The sequence below is a fragment of the Bicyclus anynana genome, chromosome 3 (genome assembly GCF_947172395.1).
Source record: "Bicyclus anynana chromosome 3, ilBicAnyn1.1, whole genome shotgun sequence".
Classification (NCBI taxonomy): Eukaryota; Metazoa; Arthropoda; class Insecta; order Lepidoptera; family Nymphalidae; genus Bicyclus; species Bicyclus anynana.
The window spans coordinates 12817817-12834316 of NC_069085.1; the positions used below are offsets into that span (position 1 = coordinate 12817817).

General features: G+C 33.9%; 2 protein-coding genes across 2 annotated transcripts in view; both read right to left on the reverse strand.

Annotated features, from left to right (window-relative positions):
• Positions 1–132: 132 nt before the first annotated feature.
• Positions 133–6960, reverse strand: LOC112056808 (alpha-tocopherol transfer protein-like). Its single transcript, XM_052891183.1, has 7 exons — positions 6808–6960; positions 5853–6009; positions 5050–5179; positions 3449–3580; positions 2495–2605; positions 2047–2152; positions 133–1403 (listed from the first exon to the last, which is right to left on the reverse strand). The coding sequence occupies exons 1-7, from the start codon at positions 6944–6946 to the stop codon at positions 1252–1254; spliced, it is 927 nt and encodes a 308-aa protein (XP_052747143.1). The 5' UTR covers positions 6947–6960; the 3' UTR covers positions 133–1251.
• Positions 6961–14103: 7143 nt separating this feature from the next.
• LOC112058233 (cAMP-dependent protein kinase catalytic subunit 3) overlaps positions 14104–16500 on the reverse strand; it is a 60238-nt gene continuing 57841 nt past the window's right edge. The window contains exon 7 of the mRNA XM_052891176.1: positions 14104–15699. Within this exon, the coding sequence (XP_052747136.1) occupies positions 15574–15699 (126 nt within the window). The 3' untranslated portion in view covers positions 14104–15573. The remainder of the gene's footprint in view (positions 15700–16500) is intronic.

Here is a 16500-nt window from a genome sequence, read left to right on the forward strand (position 1 = left end):
GGGGCAGGGTAGGGGTAGGGTAGGGACAGGGTAGGGGTAGTTGAAAGTTTACATCGAGTTTCATGCAGACAAAGTCGCGGGCGTCCGCTAGTACACAATAATAAAAGATTAAAAAATATTTTTAGAGGAAACTTTATTTCTTTGAATACTTTTTTAAAAAACTTATATAGGTACGTATTATTTGAAAAAAAAATCTTTATTGTTTATAATATTTTATAAAATAAAAATAAAATAAATATAAATGCCTTCTAAATCTTATTTTACAAGTACCTAATGTGTACAACTAAAAATACAATTTAAAATAATTATACTTATTTACTAAAAATACATTTAAAAAAATTACAATGGTATGACAAGGACGCCTATAGGTGAGGGTGAAGGCCTCCTCCAGTGAGGGCCATCTTTGCTGAACTTTGGCTAGTTTAACCCTCATATTGCCAGCGATTTTTGCGATGTCATCGGACCACCTACCAAGTGTTTGAATTAGTAGCCTGTAACCCAGGGGGCCTGACCACGATGTCATTCTTGTTGTCGAACCTTTCTTGCTACGTGGCTTCCGTCATATTTTTTAGGAAGTATTGGAGAGCATCTGTAAACTTGGTTTTTTGACGTATGGCAGAACGAATGTCGTCGTCCACCATCTCAAGGACAGCTATAAAGATTCTAGGGGAGCAGGGGTCGCCCTGTCTTACGCCTTCATGGATATAGTTTGCTCTAGTTTCTCTAGTTTCACTCTACTGGTACACTCTTTGTATAGGTATTTTAAATTTAAAATTCTAATATATGTGGGCTCTACATGTTGTGAATGTAGAGCTTTCCAAATTGCCGAGTGGAGTACTGTATCGAACGCCTTTTGGTAGTCTATGAAGGCCACGTATACTGGTTTCCTAAACTCTTGATACTTCTCTATAATAATTTCTAATGAGTGAATACCAGATCACCAGATAGTGGTATGGTCAGAAACTCCCCTGGTGTTTTAATAGCTTCGTTGGTAATTTTATCTGGGCCTGGGCTCTTCTCTGTTTTAAGCCTCTTTATTTATCTGATTATTTCTAATTCGTCTATCAGCTCTATCACATCTACATCATTAGGCTCATAATGGAACACCACACAATTCAGCGATTGACCCTGTAGGCTACAAAAATCTTTATAGAAGGCTGTTGCTGCGTGTTATATTTAAATATAATAATTTATAAATTATAATATTTATTTACAATTTTTAACTATTGACATAATATTAGTATACCATTGTTAATCAAATTCTAACTGCCGGAAAGAGCCTTCAATCCCAAACATACTTTCAGCAGTCTTGGGCTTGCCAGGTCGTTTTGACTCATCTGTCTTGTATTTCATATCTTCTTCCAACCATGAACTATATTGGCGCCGCTTCGCCTTCCAATATTCTGTAAAACGAAATTCAAAAATATGGTATATTAACTATTTGTCAACCTAGGGATGTACTGTATATTATAAAGCGGAGGTTATGCGGGTGTATTTTGGAATATATCAAAATATACTTAACTTGTACCTACTTAAGTGAAAGTGAAGTGGCTTAAAAAGATTTACAATTACGCTTCTTGACATGTCAATAATGCAACTGTCCGTCTGTCTGACAATATTGAGCTCTGATATTGAATAAACTGTCTGATAATATATTAAAAAATATTACAAATACGACTAAAATAATTTATGCAATAGTAACTTGGCATTAATAGCTCATGTGTCTCTATTATAAAACTGAATTCCAAATTCAGTCGTGCTTTAATGATCCTCATTATCCAACCGTTTCATAATCTACTATTACAGCACATAACAGGCAGATTCTCATCAGTTATTATGATTTTCGTAAATAACAGATGAGAGAAGTTGATCTAAAAATTTCAGTTAATAATTTAATGTGCAATGTGCAATAAGTCAAGGGAAGAATATTATTTATAATTTATTTCATATCACTAATAAATAACAGATTAGAGTATATATTTCTAATAACGGATCTCGTAACAAAATGTTTTTGTACAATATCTAGGGCCATTAGTACATACGGACCTGCAATTTCTCTCACGGACCCACCATCACCTCCATACTCTGCTGGCATAAGGTGCTTCGGTATATGTTCGTATAGGGCGTCATAATTTTTACCATGCACGTACAGCTATAAATTAAAATATAACCTATAGTACTCGGGGATACTGCAGCTTCCCAAAAAAATTACAATAAAAGATAACCAAGTTACATCAATTCAATAATTTTGAATGTTTTCGCATTTTTTTTTCTTAAAATTAAATAACGTTTTGAATGTTTTGTTAAATGTGCAATTATCCCCAAAACCTCGGAAAATATTAGAAAGTCTAGGTAATTTGATAAAAGGCAATAAAATTAATTCATTAAATAGGCAAATGCAATTTTTAAGATAGGTGCTGACAGTGGGACGGCTGGTTCTTTGGGGCTTATGGCGGCCAAGACTACAAATCCGTCACTGTAGACAGGTACTTACTCTTTTCTTATTTTTTTCGTTTAACATACTTCTCATCAAATTAATAAATTTCTCAAAAGTAGGTGGGCAATTAATATAATGCGCTCCTTTCATTCTTAATGGAACAGCATCCTGAAAAGAAATAAAATATTATTGTATCATTCAGTAAAAAGCTAGAAAATGAACAAAAATCATATCGGTTTTTTCTAATTCGGTATTAACAAAAAGTAAAGTATAGTAGGTATTGATTACCTACCTAACATATAGAGGATTAAATTATTTTTCCTTCTATTTACTATTAGGTACAACAATTATACTGTTTACATGTGGTGTGTGAATTAAACTCCCATAATTAATATAAAAAGGTATATTTAATATTTGTACACGGAATAGAACTAAGAATGCACAAACTAAATAACAAAGATAAAATCGAATGCGTATGCGACGCATTTATGACGTTGAAATGAGAGACGTAGACCATTTAGCCGTAAGCGTGTTAGCCGGTTAAGCCGTTTAACGTACTCTGGCCTAGTGGGGCCAAGATTAAGTTTTTATAATATTTTACAAACAAAGGATTATTGTATCCCGAAATATAACGGCTCTCATTGAAGAGTCGAACTGGCGCCTGGGTGTCGAACTCCTGTCGAATTTGCCAGGCATTTGGACCTGGTTATTTACAAGTCAAGTGAATAGGCTTCTAGACAAGTTAGCCCTATTGTAAGCGGCTTTTTTGCTTACCATCAGACATAATGATACAAACAGCCAAGCACTAGCCTACCTATAAGTACATATCATTATCAAAACAGCCACCGATGAACGTCCACTGAAAAACTAGATAGTTATAGTTGAAATTTCTAAACAGAGTCGCGAAGAGAAGCTGCATGCAAGCGGCTCAGGATTGTGGTGTTTGGAATGAAAAATGTTGACGCTATTAGAATTTAACAATCACAAAATAATAATAATAAGTATACTTGCCTGTGACTGCACACTCATCTTTTTCAATAAATTTGGAGTCATTTGCAACATATGCGCCAGAGTTATTCCTTCCAAGTCCAAAATAATTTGAATCCCACTTACAACTGAATTATCGTCTTCCATCATCACAATCTAAAAATATTGAAATAGATAATTATTATTATAATTATACCTAAACTATAGTAACTATTGCGGCTTAAAGGAGGAGGAGGAGAAGAAGAACGGATGGTAGAAGAAGATGTCGATAATGTGCGTTTCCTGCTACTCTTTCTGCTATATCTCTATATGTTTCATATCGATTCGGTTTCTACAATCGATAAAGCTTCCAAAATTATATCAATAGCGAATGTCACTCCTATACAATTTTTAATTTTCGATGCGTTATCGTCAGACATGGCTTAGTACACACCAAGTTCATCGCTTGAAGATCGGGAAACAATTACATGTCCTAAATAGGACGCAGGCTGCTAGCTGCTGGATTATAGACATTTTGCCTGCTTCTCAGGCAGCATGTCTTAAGAGCCTGAGAAGCCCGAATCTTTAAAACAAAAACAATCTTCCTTCATTTATTAGGCTTGGACGGAGTAGATAATGGACAATGAATTGCCATTCCGTTATAAAATAAAAACAAAATTACGTATTAGATAAGATAGTGACTGTTAAGGTCAACTGAAAGAGAATTTACGTAATAATAATGAATAAATATTATCGATTCTGAGATGCCTTACTATAGGTACGATCCAGCATCAGTTTTTGAAAACTACAGTGCATTGGAGACTGGAAACAAAATATTATAACTGACAGGTTATAGTTGTCAATACACTAGAAGTGTTATTATGTATCTCGGTGTACCACTCAAATAATAATCTGTGACTACATCATATGTTTCTCATCGTATTTACGTTATTTCGTTGAAATAATCGTGTTAGATGATCGTAAAGACAAAAAAACATTGCCACTTAATGTAAAATGACATAGTCAAGGTAATTTCGTTGAAATAATTATGTTAAATAATCACAAAAACGAACATACGATGAAAAACGATGTAGTGACAGATTTCTTAAATGGACGGCTGATATAGTGCTATTCGATCGGTCAGTGCGCCGTGAAATAATTGTCGATATTACTGTTTCACATAACGATAATCTGGTTAAAGCTGAAAAAGAAAAAGTATCAAAATGCTTGGACCTTGCTCATGAGATTACCGCCATGTGGATTCTTGAGTCGACTATTATTATACCGGTGGTTCTTTCAGTCAATGGTCTTAAAGCAAAGAGCTTCAACCAACACCATAAGAAGGTTTCGTTTCACTGCTGGATCAGGGGTCGGATACAGAAGGCAGTCATTCTTGAGAGAGCGTGTATTGTGAGCTGGTTCCTCACTCTGGAGCCCTCACCACCGGTTGCTTAGGCACTCAAATGTCCCGCAACGAGAGGGTTGAATTGCTTTTGTAAATTTTCAATTTATTGTTCTGTATTATATTTTATGAACATTGTTATAATTTTTAAAAAGGACAATTAAATGAGAGATTTAAAAAAAGATACAACAAAAAATATTTCGTGTTCGAGTCTTCGTTTAGAAAGTGTTAAATATTATTTTACCTTTTGAATGATCAACATAACACCAAACACATCCATCATAGTTATTCTTTCGGGATCAACCACTCCAGTACGCATGATTGCCAGCCGCGTTGAATCAGGCGTTTCTGTTTTAGGCATCAGGACATAAGCGCTAGCAACAAAAATGAACATCATAATTACTCACTTAAGACTTTCTAAATGATACACTGTAGTTAAAATGCAGTTTTTCCTACAAGGAATTGGTTATGAACCATTGACACAGGCGAAATTGCAAACCTTGCAGCACTGTCACAATATTGCTTGTCAGTCGTTACCGGTAGTCCAAAGTTTGTTGCTCCTTACCTTTTCTACCACAGAAGAGTAACCACCGTCAGGCAATACTTCTGCGCTCGCCCAAAAACCCCAGTTACGCCGCCGAAGTCTCATTGACGAGCTTAAGGCACTTACACAATCAGAAAAAAAAAGACGCTGCTAAAAAACATTACGTGGTGGATATCCAGACTACTCATACAAAATGTTTCTAAATCACGTTTCTAAATCACACTGTAAACGTTTTAAATATACTTCCAGCGTCAGTGTTTAATGCCTCCTATAATTTGAACACCTTCAAGACATAAATTAATAGCAAGCGCGCTCCAACTTAGGCCACATTATTGCTGAGATTAGCCCGTTCGACCAAACAAACAAACAAACTCTTCAGCTTTATCATATTTGTATAGATAGGTCCCAAGCCTTAAGTAACTCCTCAGATCGCAAAACAGCAATCCTGATTAACTCTGGAACAAAATAACTCTACTACAATTAAATAAGTTCGTTATTCTTACCCTGAGTCCATAAACTCATAAAACTTTGGATTGTCGTGCCTAAACGTATGGAGCTCTGGTGTTATGGTACGCAAAGTGTAATAGAGATCGAGCTTCTCTTTAGTTCTCTCCAAGCTGTACTTACAACCCCGCAAAAACGCTATCAGCCATTGGTCGTCTGAAAAAGTAAGACTTTTTTAAAACATCTTGCCTTTCTGGTCAGATGACTGTTTAATTTTATATACATAAAGCTTAGTTGGTCAATTTTACCGCACCTAATAATAATTGAGAGGGGGGACCGAAAAGCAAAAAGTATGAAAATATTTGGACCTTGCTCACGAGTTTACCGCCATGTGGAATGTTGAGTCAACTATTATAATTCCGATGTTGTTTCAGTCAATGTCTCATAGCGAAAAACTTCGACCAACATCTTAAGAAGCTTTCACTTAACTGTTCGATCAAGAGTCGGATACAGAAGGCAGTGATTCTTGAGAGGGCGCGTATTGTGAGGAGGCTCCTCACTCTAGAGCCTTGATCACCGGTTGCGTGGCCACTTTGTGAAATACTAAGGTTTAAACTGCTAACTTTTGTTACAAGTAGAATCCTACAATACGCGTGGGCCGATATGCAATTGGCCGTTTTTTTAATGTCTAACACTAACACACTAAGTGAATATGAAATAGATATTTCTGATACACGTATTTTGGCGGGGGATAGTCAATTATAATTGACCTTCCTACACTTGCAAATATGGTATTTGTACAGTTACACCAAATTACAATCTAAAATATTTATCTAAAAATATACAAGGTAGAACAGATTTTCCTATATTCAGAACAGAGTTCTAATACTGATTTACTAGATGGTAGTTAGGTGTACTAACCGACGACTGAATGAAGTGGGTTTCCGGGTATCGGAGATCAAAAACGTACAGACAACCAAACATAAACAAAAACATTTAAAATCACTAATAAACCTGTTCTGGCGTAAATGTGCGGTTGTTTTGCCAACCAGTCCTTTATATGTTCCAGGTCACTGGGAATCCTTTTAGGGTCTTCATTTAACTCCTTTTGAGCTTTCTCGGCTAGTTCAGGAGTTAGCGGTCGTATTGACATTTTAATTTTTAAAAAGTTTTAAACTATAAACTGTTGATTGAGCTAGCGCCGGGTGCACCACTAAATACACTTAGTAGCGTTCACCTTTGATAAGGATAGCATAATTGAAAGTCTTATCTGTCCCTGATTATGCGTTATATCGATATCATTATTATTATCGGTCTTTATACCTTGATGTAATTCTGCTGCACCTTAATAAATCATACTTATAATTATTATGAATAACAAAATTATATAACTTTCAAATGATATTGTTTCCTACCTAAGCGGCTTCCGTGGCGCAGTGGTATGCGCGTTGGATTTACAAGACGGAGATTGTAGTCAAGGGCTATCTTGTAAAGAAAAATAATAAAATAAGTCTTCGAATTCCGTTGTAAATCACACTAATATTATAAAGGCAAAAGTTTGTGTGTAAGTGTGTAAGTATGTTTGTTCCTCTTTTACGCTGCGGCTACTGAAGCGATTTGGCTGAAATTTGGAATGAAAATAGATTTTATTCTGGATTAACACATAGGCTACTTTTGATCCCAGAAAAATCCATGGTTCCAGCGGGATTTGTCAAAAACTGAATTTCACGCGGACGAAGTCGCGGGCGTCCGCTAGTATACACTTATTTCACATCTCACAGTATTATATCATTGGTTTCAGATAGTTCGTTTATCGGGGAAGACTATAGGTAGAGGTAGGCTAGGTTACCTATACTAAACGTTCCGAAAAATAGGAGCGGGAAGCATTTCTTCATTACCATTTGTATCATGTGATACTCTCCCGTATTATGTTTTAGGTACGCATTACAAAAATTAGCTACACACTATATAAATATAATATAACTCCAGAGAGGATCTACCTAAATGATAAATCTGATTATCTGGAATGAAAAGCTGAGCTTATCTGGGTGAAATTGGGTTCAGTTATTTATAGTACTCAAGCAAATATTGATCTTTTTACCCGATTTTCCTACCCGAAGAAGATCAATGCGGGTAAAGCCGGAGGGCACAGCTAGAGCTATCGACGCACGGCGGCGCGCTGTCTGATCTGCTCTTATTCAAATAAACTGCAGTTTATCTTAGCAGCTGTTCCAAAAACCAAAATACTTCTGTGTGGAAATAATTTGCGCAGCTTTCGTTTCGGCGGTCTTGCGTAAATAACATCACACTCATTCTATAAAGAAACATAAACCAAATGCAACGGCCATTATTTCACCCAAAACATTTTAAAGTTTAGTTTAGTTTAAAGTTTAAAAGTTTTTTATTTGAGCAGTTTAAAAAGTACATAAAAACAAAAAGGTGACGGTGATCCCACAAAAGTTATAACTGTGTTGTGGTGATCAACGCCCTTCTACAGAGGTACATGACATGCATACTCGTACAAGCTTTGTTATAAAACATAATTTTTTATACAATTTGTGAAAAAGTGGTACGTGATTGAGTGTGTTAGTGTATGCGTTTATGTGTTTTGTGTGTGTGTGTTTATGTGTGCGTGTATGTGTGTGTGTGTGTGTGTGTTCGTGCGTGTGGGTGTGGTGTACAGAACCAGTGTAGTTTACGGAGATCATGATTGTGTGAAAGAAAGGTTACTTGTAGGACTTTAAAAGTTCCTCTGTTTCGTCATAGGAAAGACATTTAATCCACGATTTACATTTGTTTTTACAATTGGAAAAAGTCAAAGGGTAGATGTTGAGTAACTTATTAATTTTATTATAAAGGTTGCTACTTAAGTGGACATAATGACGGCTGGCGATAGCCGTACGGTGTGGTTTAATAGGACAAACATTATAAGTTCTGGCACTGCGAATGGATCTAAGAGTATTTGGGTTATATGACAGTTCTGTGTGCTTACGAAGTACTGTTTGAAGTATAAACAATTGGCGAACAGTAAGTAACTGACAATACTTGAATAATTCGGTAGTAGGATAAAGGATTGGTTTCTTTAGCATAACCTTTAGGACGGCTCTTTGAGCTCTTTCGGCATTAATCATGTGTGTTTTTGCGGAACCACCCCAGGAGGTTATACAGTACGCTAGAATTGACTGAGCAAGGGCGAGAAAAACTGTTATAAGACACTCGAAGTCGACTACGTTTCTAATATTTTTAAAAACAAACATCAACTTTCTGACACGAGACGAGACAGTTGAGATATGCTGTTTCCAGGTCAATGAGCTATCAAGTAGTACACCGAGGTACTTAATGCAAGGGGTTCGATTAAGGGAATCGCAAGAGCATGAAAGTTCTGAGCCATGACATTTGTGGGCCCGGATAGTGAAAGATTCTGGGGCTTGAGAGAGTGAGTTAGAGGCAAACGTGACGAACATGGTTTTGTCAATATTTAGTGTAAGAAGGTTGCTATTGAGCCATTTCAATACAGTTTCAATAGCAAGTTCAGAATCACGAGATACTTCATCCCAACTCTTGCCGCTGATAATTAGCGCTGTGTCGTCGGCATAAGTAATAATATTACAATTGGGGAGCTTCAAAGAACAAAGGTCATTTATGTAAATTAAGAACAATGTTGGGCCAAGGACACTTCCTTGAGGTACTCCGTAAGTAACAGGCACTGATTGACTGGTGATATTGTCGATAATAACAGATTGGGAGCGATCTGAAAGATAGCTTTTAAAAATTTCTAGGGCTATACCTCTGATGCCGATACGCTCTAATTTATCGAGTAACTTGGGAACTGAGACGGTATCAAAAGCTTTAGAGAGATCTAAGAAAATGCCAGCAGTTTTAAGTCTATTGTCAGTATTTTCGACAATATTTTTTGTCAGTAACAGTACAGCATCTTCCGTCGATTTTCCCACCCTAAACCCAAATTGATTATCAGATATAATATTGTTGTAAGTCAAGTAGCTAATTAATCTTTTGTTAAGAATTTTCTCGAAAATTTTTGAAAGAGTGGTGAGTACCGATATAGGTCTGTAATTACCAATGCAGTCCTTGACTCCATGTTTAAATATAGGATGAACTAGAGCCTTTTTGAAGGCGCGTGGGAAAATTCCTTTGGAAATAGAAAGGTTAAAGATATAGGTAAGAATAGGGGCCAATATGTGACTTGATGCTTTTATAACTGATGCTGGAATGTGATCCTCACCAACAGCGCATATCTCTTTAAGATTAGCTATGGTGAGTTCTACCTCTTTGCAGTCAACATTCAATAAAGACATTGACTTTAACTGCGAAGGATTGGGGGTGTCAAATACTTTTAAGTCATCTAGAGGTGGCTGAGTTATCTTTTCAGCGAGATTTTTGCCTACATTTGCAAAATAGTTATTAACAGTGTTTACAGATTCTGACGGAGTACTGCAAATTTTTAGCAAGTCCTTTGATTTATTATTCGTGGGATTAATATTTGCAACTGTTTTAATTAATTTCCAAGTCTTTTTTGGATCTTTTTTTGCTTTATAAAATTCATTTCGTTCATATTCGCGTTTAATTTTTTTTAATAGATTATTGCAGAAATTGCGATATCGGATAAACGTTATTTTTAAAATGGAGTTAGCAGGATGCTTTTTAAATTTACGATGTAAGTTATCGCGATGTCGGATGCATCTAAGAAGACCAGGAGTGATCCATGGCTTTAAGATTCGTTTGTTGTTTGGAATATTAACAATGTGAGAGTGCTTATAAATAGCGTTAGAGATTAATGTGACTAATGTATTGGTGGCCTGATCTGGATCGAAGATTGTGAAAATAGAGGAAAAGTCAGACTCTTCTAAATGTGTGACTAAAGCTTGTAAATTTATTCGATTACTGATCAACCGACTTACTGATTGGGTTTTCAGTATGGTGTTACCGAAAAATAGGACGGGTGCATGATCTGTGATATCAACGTCTAGGATTAAGGTGGTACTATAATTAGGGGATTTCAAAATAACGTGGTCTAAACAATTATTCGACCGTGTAGGAAGAAAGTGAGTCGAAAGCATTCCGTGTGATGCAAGAAGATCCAAGTATTTATCTGCAGTGAGGTCATTTATACTTGAATGTATGTGTATATTTATATCTCCAATTAAAATAATGTTTTTTATAGCATTGAATTGTGTAAGAACACGATCTAGACTTTTTAGGAAGGGATCAGTGTGTTTATAAGAAGGAGATCTGTAAAGGGCTAATATGACTACTTCGTTAGAGAAATTTAATATAATGCTATTTACTTCATCAATGTGTGTCGAGACGACTGAACAAGAGAGATGGGTTCTAACGTAGACCACTACCCCCCTCGTTTTGATTTGAAAAATTTGAGGAGAACGAGATAAAATCGTCTAAGGACGGAATAGTAGGAGACTTACTAAGCCAGCACTCCGTCAGAACGATAATGTCAAGGTTGAACTTTATTCTATTCAGTAAAATTAACAAACTGTTAAAATTACGATTTATGCTCCGGATATTTAAGTGAAGAACTTTAAAAAGTGTTTTGTCATTTTTTAGATATGTGTCTGTCATTTCTGGAGTACAAAAGTGTGCGTTGGACATCGAGAAGTTCTCGATGTCCGTATTTATCGATAGTAATAAGTCATCCATATTTGAAAACAAATAAAACTAACAAGTTTATACAATAAATATGATAACTAATAAAGCGTTTCAAGAGAAGTGTATATGTAGCAGAAATAAATTCATGATAAAAGTTATAGGTATGAGGTTTATTTCCTTTAATTAATACGGCAAAATCGAGTAACTTAAAATATTCACATTTAGTTAAGTGTGTGTGTATTAAGTGCGTTGTGTGTGTTGTGTGTGAAAAAATCGTTTTTTTGTTTTTTGTGGTAGTCATTGAGATTGTGAATTTGCAAGCATAACATTTAATCATACTTATAAATAAAGCTTTTACAATAAAGAAAATAGTTAAATATTCAAATTTACAAAATAGGCAGGATTGATGAGTTTGCTTGCTTGTGTTTGTGATTTCACAAAAGTGAGTAGGATTTAATTTGAGTGTGTGTTGTAGGTGAGTGAATGTGTGCTTATTATCTATAAAACAAGTTCTAAAATTAAAATTATTATTTTCTTTCTTATAGGTAATACATTCCAAGCAGAAGTTATAAACATTAACATAATTAGAAATTAGCCATATCCAAGTGTAAAGGTAGCTGCGGGTAGGGGAAGTTAGTCATGCCGGCGACTGTTTTAATTTCATAATTTCGGATTCGTCATTTACACGTATGTATTTCTCTCCTTCTCTCTTTCGCAGAAAAACCTTTCCATTTGTTATCCAGCAATAGCGATAGTCATTGGTTTTAGCAAAGTCACGAGCCAAGAAGAATATGTTTTTCATTTTAGAGGTTAAGTTTTCCGAAATATATATTGGGGTCGGGGTAGTATCAATTTTTAGGAATTCTGTATCAAGTCTGGATTTTTTATTGTATATTCTATGCATTTTCAAGAAGTTTTCTTTAAGTATGACTGTTGTCAATTTAACTATTATAGTCTTTCGGTTTTGCTCTCGAGAATTAATTCGATAAACATCCATTATATCTTGAGGTCGCACCAAACAATTAATTTTCTTGCTAATGTTTATTACAATATTAATCAGGTTATCTTTAGTTTCAGTGTTACTTCGGGGAATGTTTCGAATTTCTAAGCATGTGGATCTCGACTCCCGTTCGAGCAGTTCCAGTTTGTCTTCCATTTTTTGTGTATGCTGCAAGTAGTTCTTTCTTTCCGTTTTTAATTCGTCAATTTGAATTTTAAGATTATCACAAGTATTGGACAAAAAGTCTATTGACGATTTCATGTCGGTATTTTGCTTTAAAACTTCTTCCATCTTTGTATACAATTTATTGAATTTTAAATCTTGTTCAGTTTTGAAGTCTGTTAGTAAACTTCTCATTTCTAACATAAAACTTTGAATTTCGACACCTATATCTTCGGAGCGCTTTCGCCTAATACGAAAAGGTATATTTGGAGTATCACTGTAGTCTTCCATCTCGATTTGCTCTGACATCCGCCGTGAGTGGACATGAGCATCTTCAGTTTGTGGAGGTGTACGGTTTAGCGGCATAGTTTAATCGTCCCAGCGCAAATATCAAGTACAAAAATAAAATATAAAAAATAAAAATAAAATAAGTTCGGTGAGAGTAGGTTTTGAACCACGGCACAGCTTTTAACGCTTCGAGGTGTGTAACCAAAGAGCCACTCAAGTGTTAAGAGTAATATGCGAATTATTTAGTGACTATGTCGTATAATGCAGTATTTATTTAATTGTACACCCGCAATTAAAAATTATATTATTGTTAGAAACACTTTAGAAAACTGATTATTAACACTTCTAATACACATTTAACACTTCTATGGTGATCCCTATTGAGGAAAAAATCCTTCACAACACTGTAATCCTGAATATTTAGTGTACTTAATGTTTCTGATGAATTGTAAGTTTGATTGCTAGGCCGTATCAATATCCCAGTTTTATGTCCATTAAACTTAATTAAAGGTCTCACAAACACTTGTACGGTGAGTTTTCACTTATATATGTTGTATTTAAACTTTTATGTATTGAAATACTAATTTAAACTATTTTTAATAACAAATATTACTGGGAGCTAATGTTCACTTGTCAACACCGGAGCGGGGCAATCTTCTTTTATTTTAATGTACTGTGATTGTACGAGGTTTTATAGTATTTTTAATTCCGCTAATGTACCTTACTGCTTGAGGTGTGGATAGTTACTGCAGTTTTCTGACGTAAGTAATCTAGATTCTTGATTTTTTTTTGTTGGTACAATAAATTTTATTTAAAAGTCAGGTTTTACCAATGATAATTTTATACTATAGATAGGTTACGTACATACAAAAACACCGCAAAAGTGATCCGAATATTAGGCTACAATACTGAGCGCATACATGCACAATTTTTTCTTTAATTATATATTTATGTATATATAGTTTTTGCACTTCCTGAACACACAACTCGACATTGTAGACGATATTTAGGTATTATTTGTTTAAATAACGTTCGTTGTTGACAATAATTTTTTTCTTTTGAACGCCTCATTTTTCATGCACTAGTAACAAATTTAACAGTACTTAACTTCATTGGGTTTTACTCATTCCTAATCCTTTTGTTTACCCATTCTCCATTTTTATGATTTTGTTTTGCCTGAACGTATACATAAACTTGTTATACACACAATAAAAAAAATAGTAAAAAAATAAAAAGCATTATATAATATTGAAATATATTTTATTATTGAATTATTATTTATATACAATCACTAAGTTCCTTCTACTATTTCCTTAAAACCCTGTTATATTTATTTCATATCTTACATTTGAGTGTCTACAACAAGCTAACATTAAATAAAATAATATTTTAATAAGAAAAGCCAATGCAAATTACTCTGACTAAGAGATCACGAATTCAAAATCTATGGCAATAATAATATAATAAAGCGACCTATTAAATACTAGACTCCGCGCCGCGAAAGAAGTCTCGCGGCTTAACCTGAACTAAAATTGACAGCGCCTTAGCAAAAGACCATTAAGCCATAAGCGCCTCGTCTACAGGACTTGTTTCGTGGCGTATATATAATTAAATAGAAAAAAATATACCTTATCAAATAAATTATTATTAAAATATAATAATAAATAAACATACATTAAAATGTACGTAAGTAGAAGGAACCAAACTTTGCTGTCCATACCGCTTCAAACTTTTTATTAAACTTTTAATTTAACATATTTTTTATTTACAATAACAATTAATGCAATCAATTAGTTTTAGTGTGCTCCTCATGTTATATAATATTACTAATATTAAAATTTATAATTGTTAATAAAAATATATATTACTTAACAATATAATTCACATAATTTGATATTGTGTATATTAAATTGTATGAATTATATGAGTACAATAGGAATCTTGAAAAATTCGAATAAAAATTTAATTAAAATTTACAACATTTATATTTCTTTTTAAAAATTTAAAGTCTTTGGAAATACAATGAAGTTTAAGCTTAGTAAAAATAAAATTATTATTTAAATATACCTAATGCTTAATTCTCTTTAAACTGAATACTACAATAAATAAAATAAACAATAAGTAATTTTTTTTTTTTTTTAAATTGTGGTACAATCGCCTCGAAATAGGTACGTCACTCCTTTCTAGGAATAATTAAAGAATTTTACCGAAATTTTAAAATTAAACTATGTTACTTACATGGTACAATGAATAAGTATAGTAACTCATTTCAACGCCAATAAGGCATTATATTTTAGGAATACATTAAATAATTTATAAATTAGTTATTTCTTATTAATTAAAACTAAAAATCACAAACGCAGAAATTACGAATATTTTCGATTTATAACTAAGAGGAAGCATTGGAATCATAAAGCCTATAAATTTCTATATTTTTGCTTTTATACTAAACCTATAATTACATATTTACATTTCCATTTGTCTAGTAAACTCTTGTGACAAATTTGCAATAAACATTATTTTGCAAAGTTCAAAGCATATAAGATTAAAAAACAAAGAAACCAAAAGTTAACTAACTATAAGTTTTTTGTTGCTGTTTCTTTTGTTTTTTGTTGTTTTTGACAAAGAAGCCTTAACCTTTTGCCGAATAACAATGTTCTACTTTTTTTTAATTTATATTTCCGCACTAAAATATACAGGAGTCTACATCAAAAGTTGACGAACAGTTTAAGCTCATCAGGATCAAGGGACCGCACAGCTTTCCAATCGGTTTCAGGGTACTCGTCGAAATTTGATGTGTCCCCTTCGTATGATACTGATGGCACAATTGGTGGCTAAAAAAGAAAAAGGCCATTTAAGAAAAACAAGCTTTTATATTACAATAATCTAATTTAAATTTTTTTGATTAAAAATTAGATTCTAATCTAATAATAAGAAGTTTGATGAAAATCGGTTGAGCCGTTTAAAAGTTGTGAGTTGTGGTGAGTGACAGTGGGGAAGGGAAGAATAACCGAATGTCTGCAAATAGGTATACCAAATCGAGTGAGGTCTCAAATGAAAGAGCACTGAAAGAGAATATTGATGACTTGAACGAGAGTGTAATTTATAATTTCATGACATTCGAGGGTTTTTAGTTTAGGAGTTCTTATGCCCATGGACTGCATTATCCAAGAACAGCTACATACTTTGAGTATACTTTGAGTCAAATTAAAGGTTCTGTTTTAGCTTGTAATCGACCCACACGTCAGGATACGTTAAATAAAAACTTTTAAAAATTAATAAAAAAAACTTAATTGCTATATACGCAATCAGTGTTTAAATTAAATCAAACCATATTTATTTAAATTCATCATATTTGAACTGGCCCTATTCCAAAAGGCATGAAGCCCTAAATTTGGACGGCTGTTTGCTTATTTATCTAAATCTCCAATCCACCAAATTCAAATTTAAATAGCAAAATTCAACGAACGTTGACGTGCCTCGGACAGCACGTTAAGCCGTCGGAAGTGATCATTATCATTAATACCTAATACCATGTGGAACGTCGATTCTCTTTCTACAAACGCTTACGCTTCGAAAACTAAAAAAAAAAAACAATGGAATTGACAGAACCAATCGATAACTTGATCACGTGA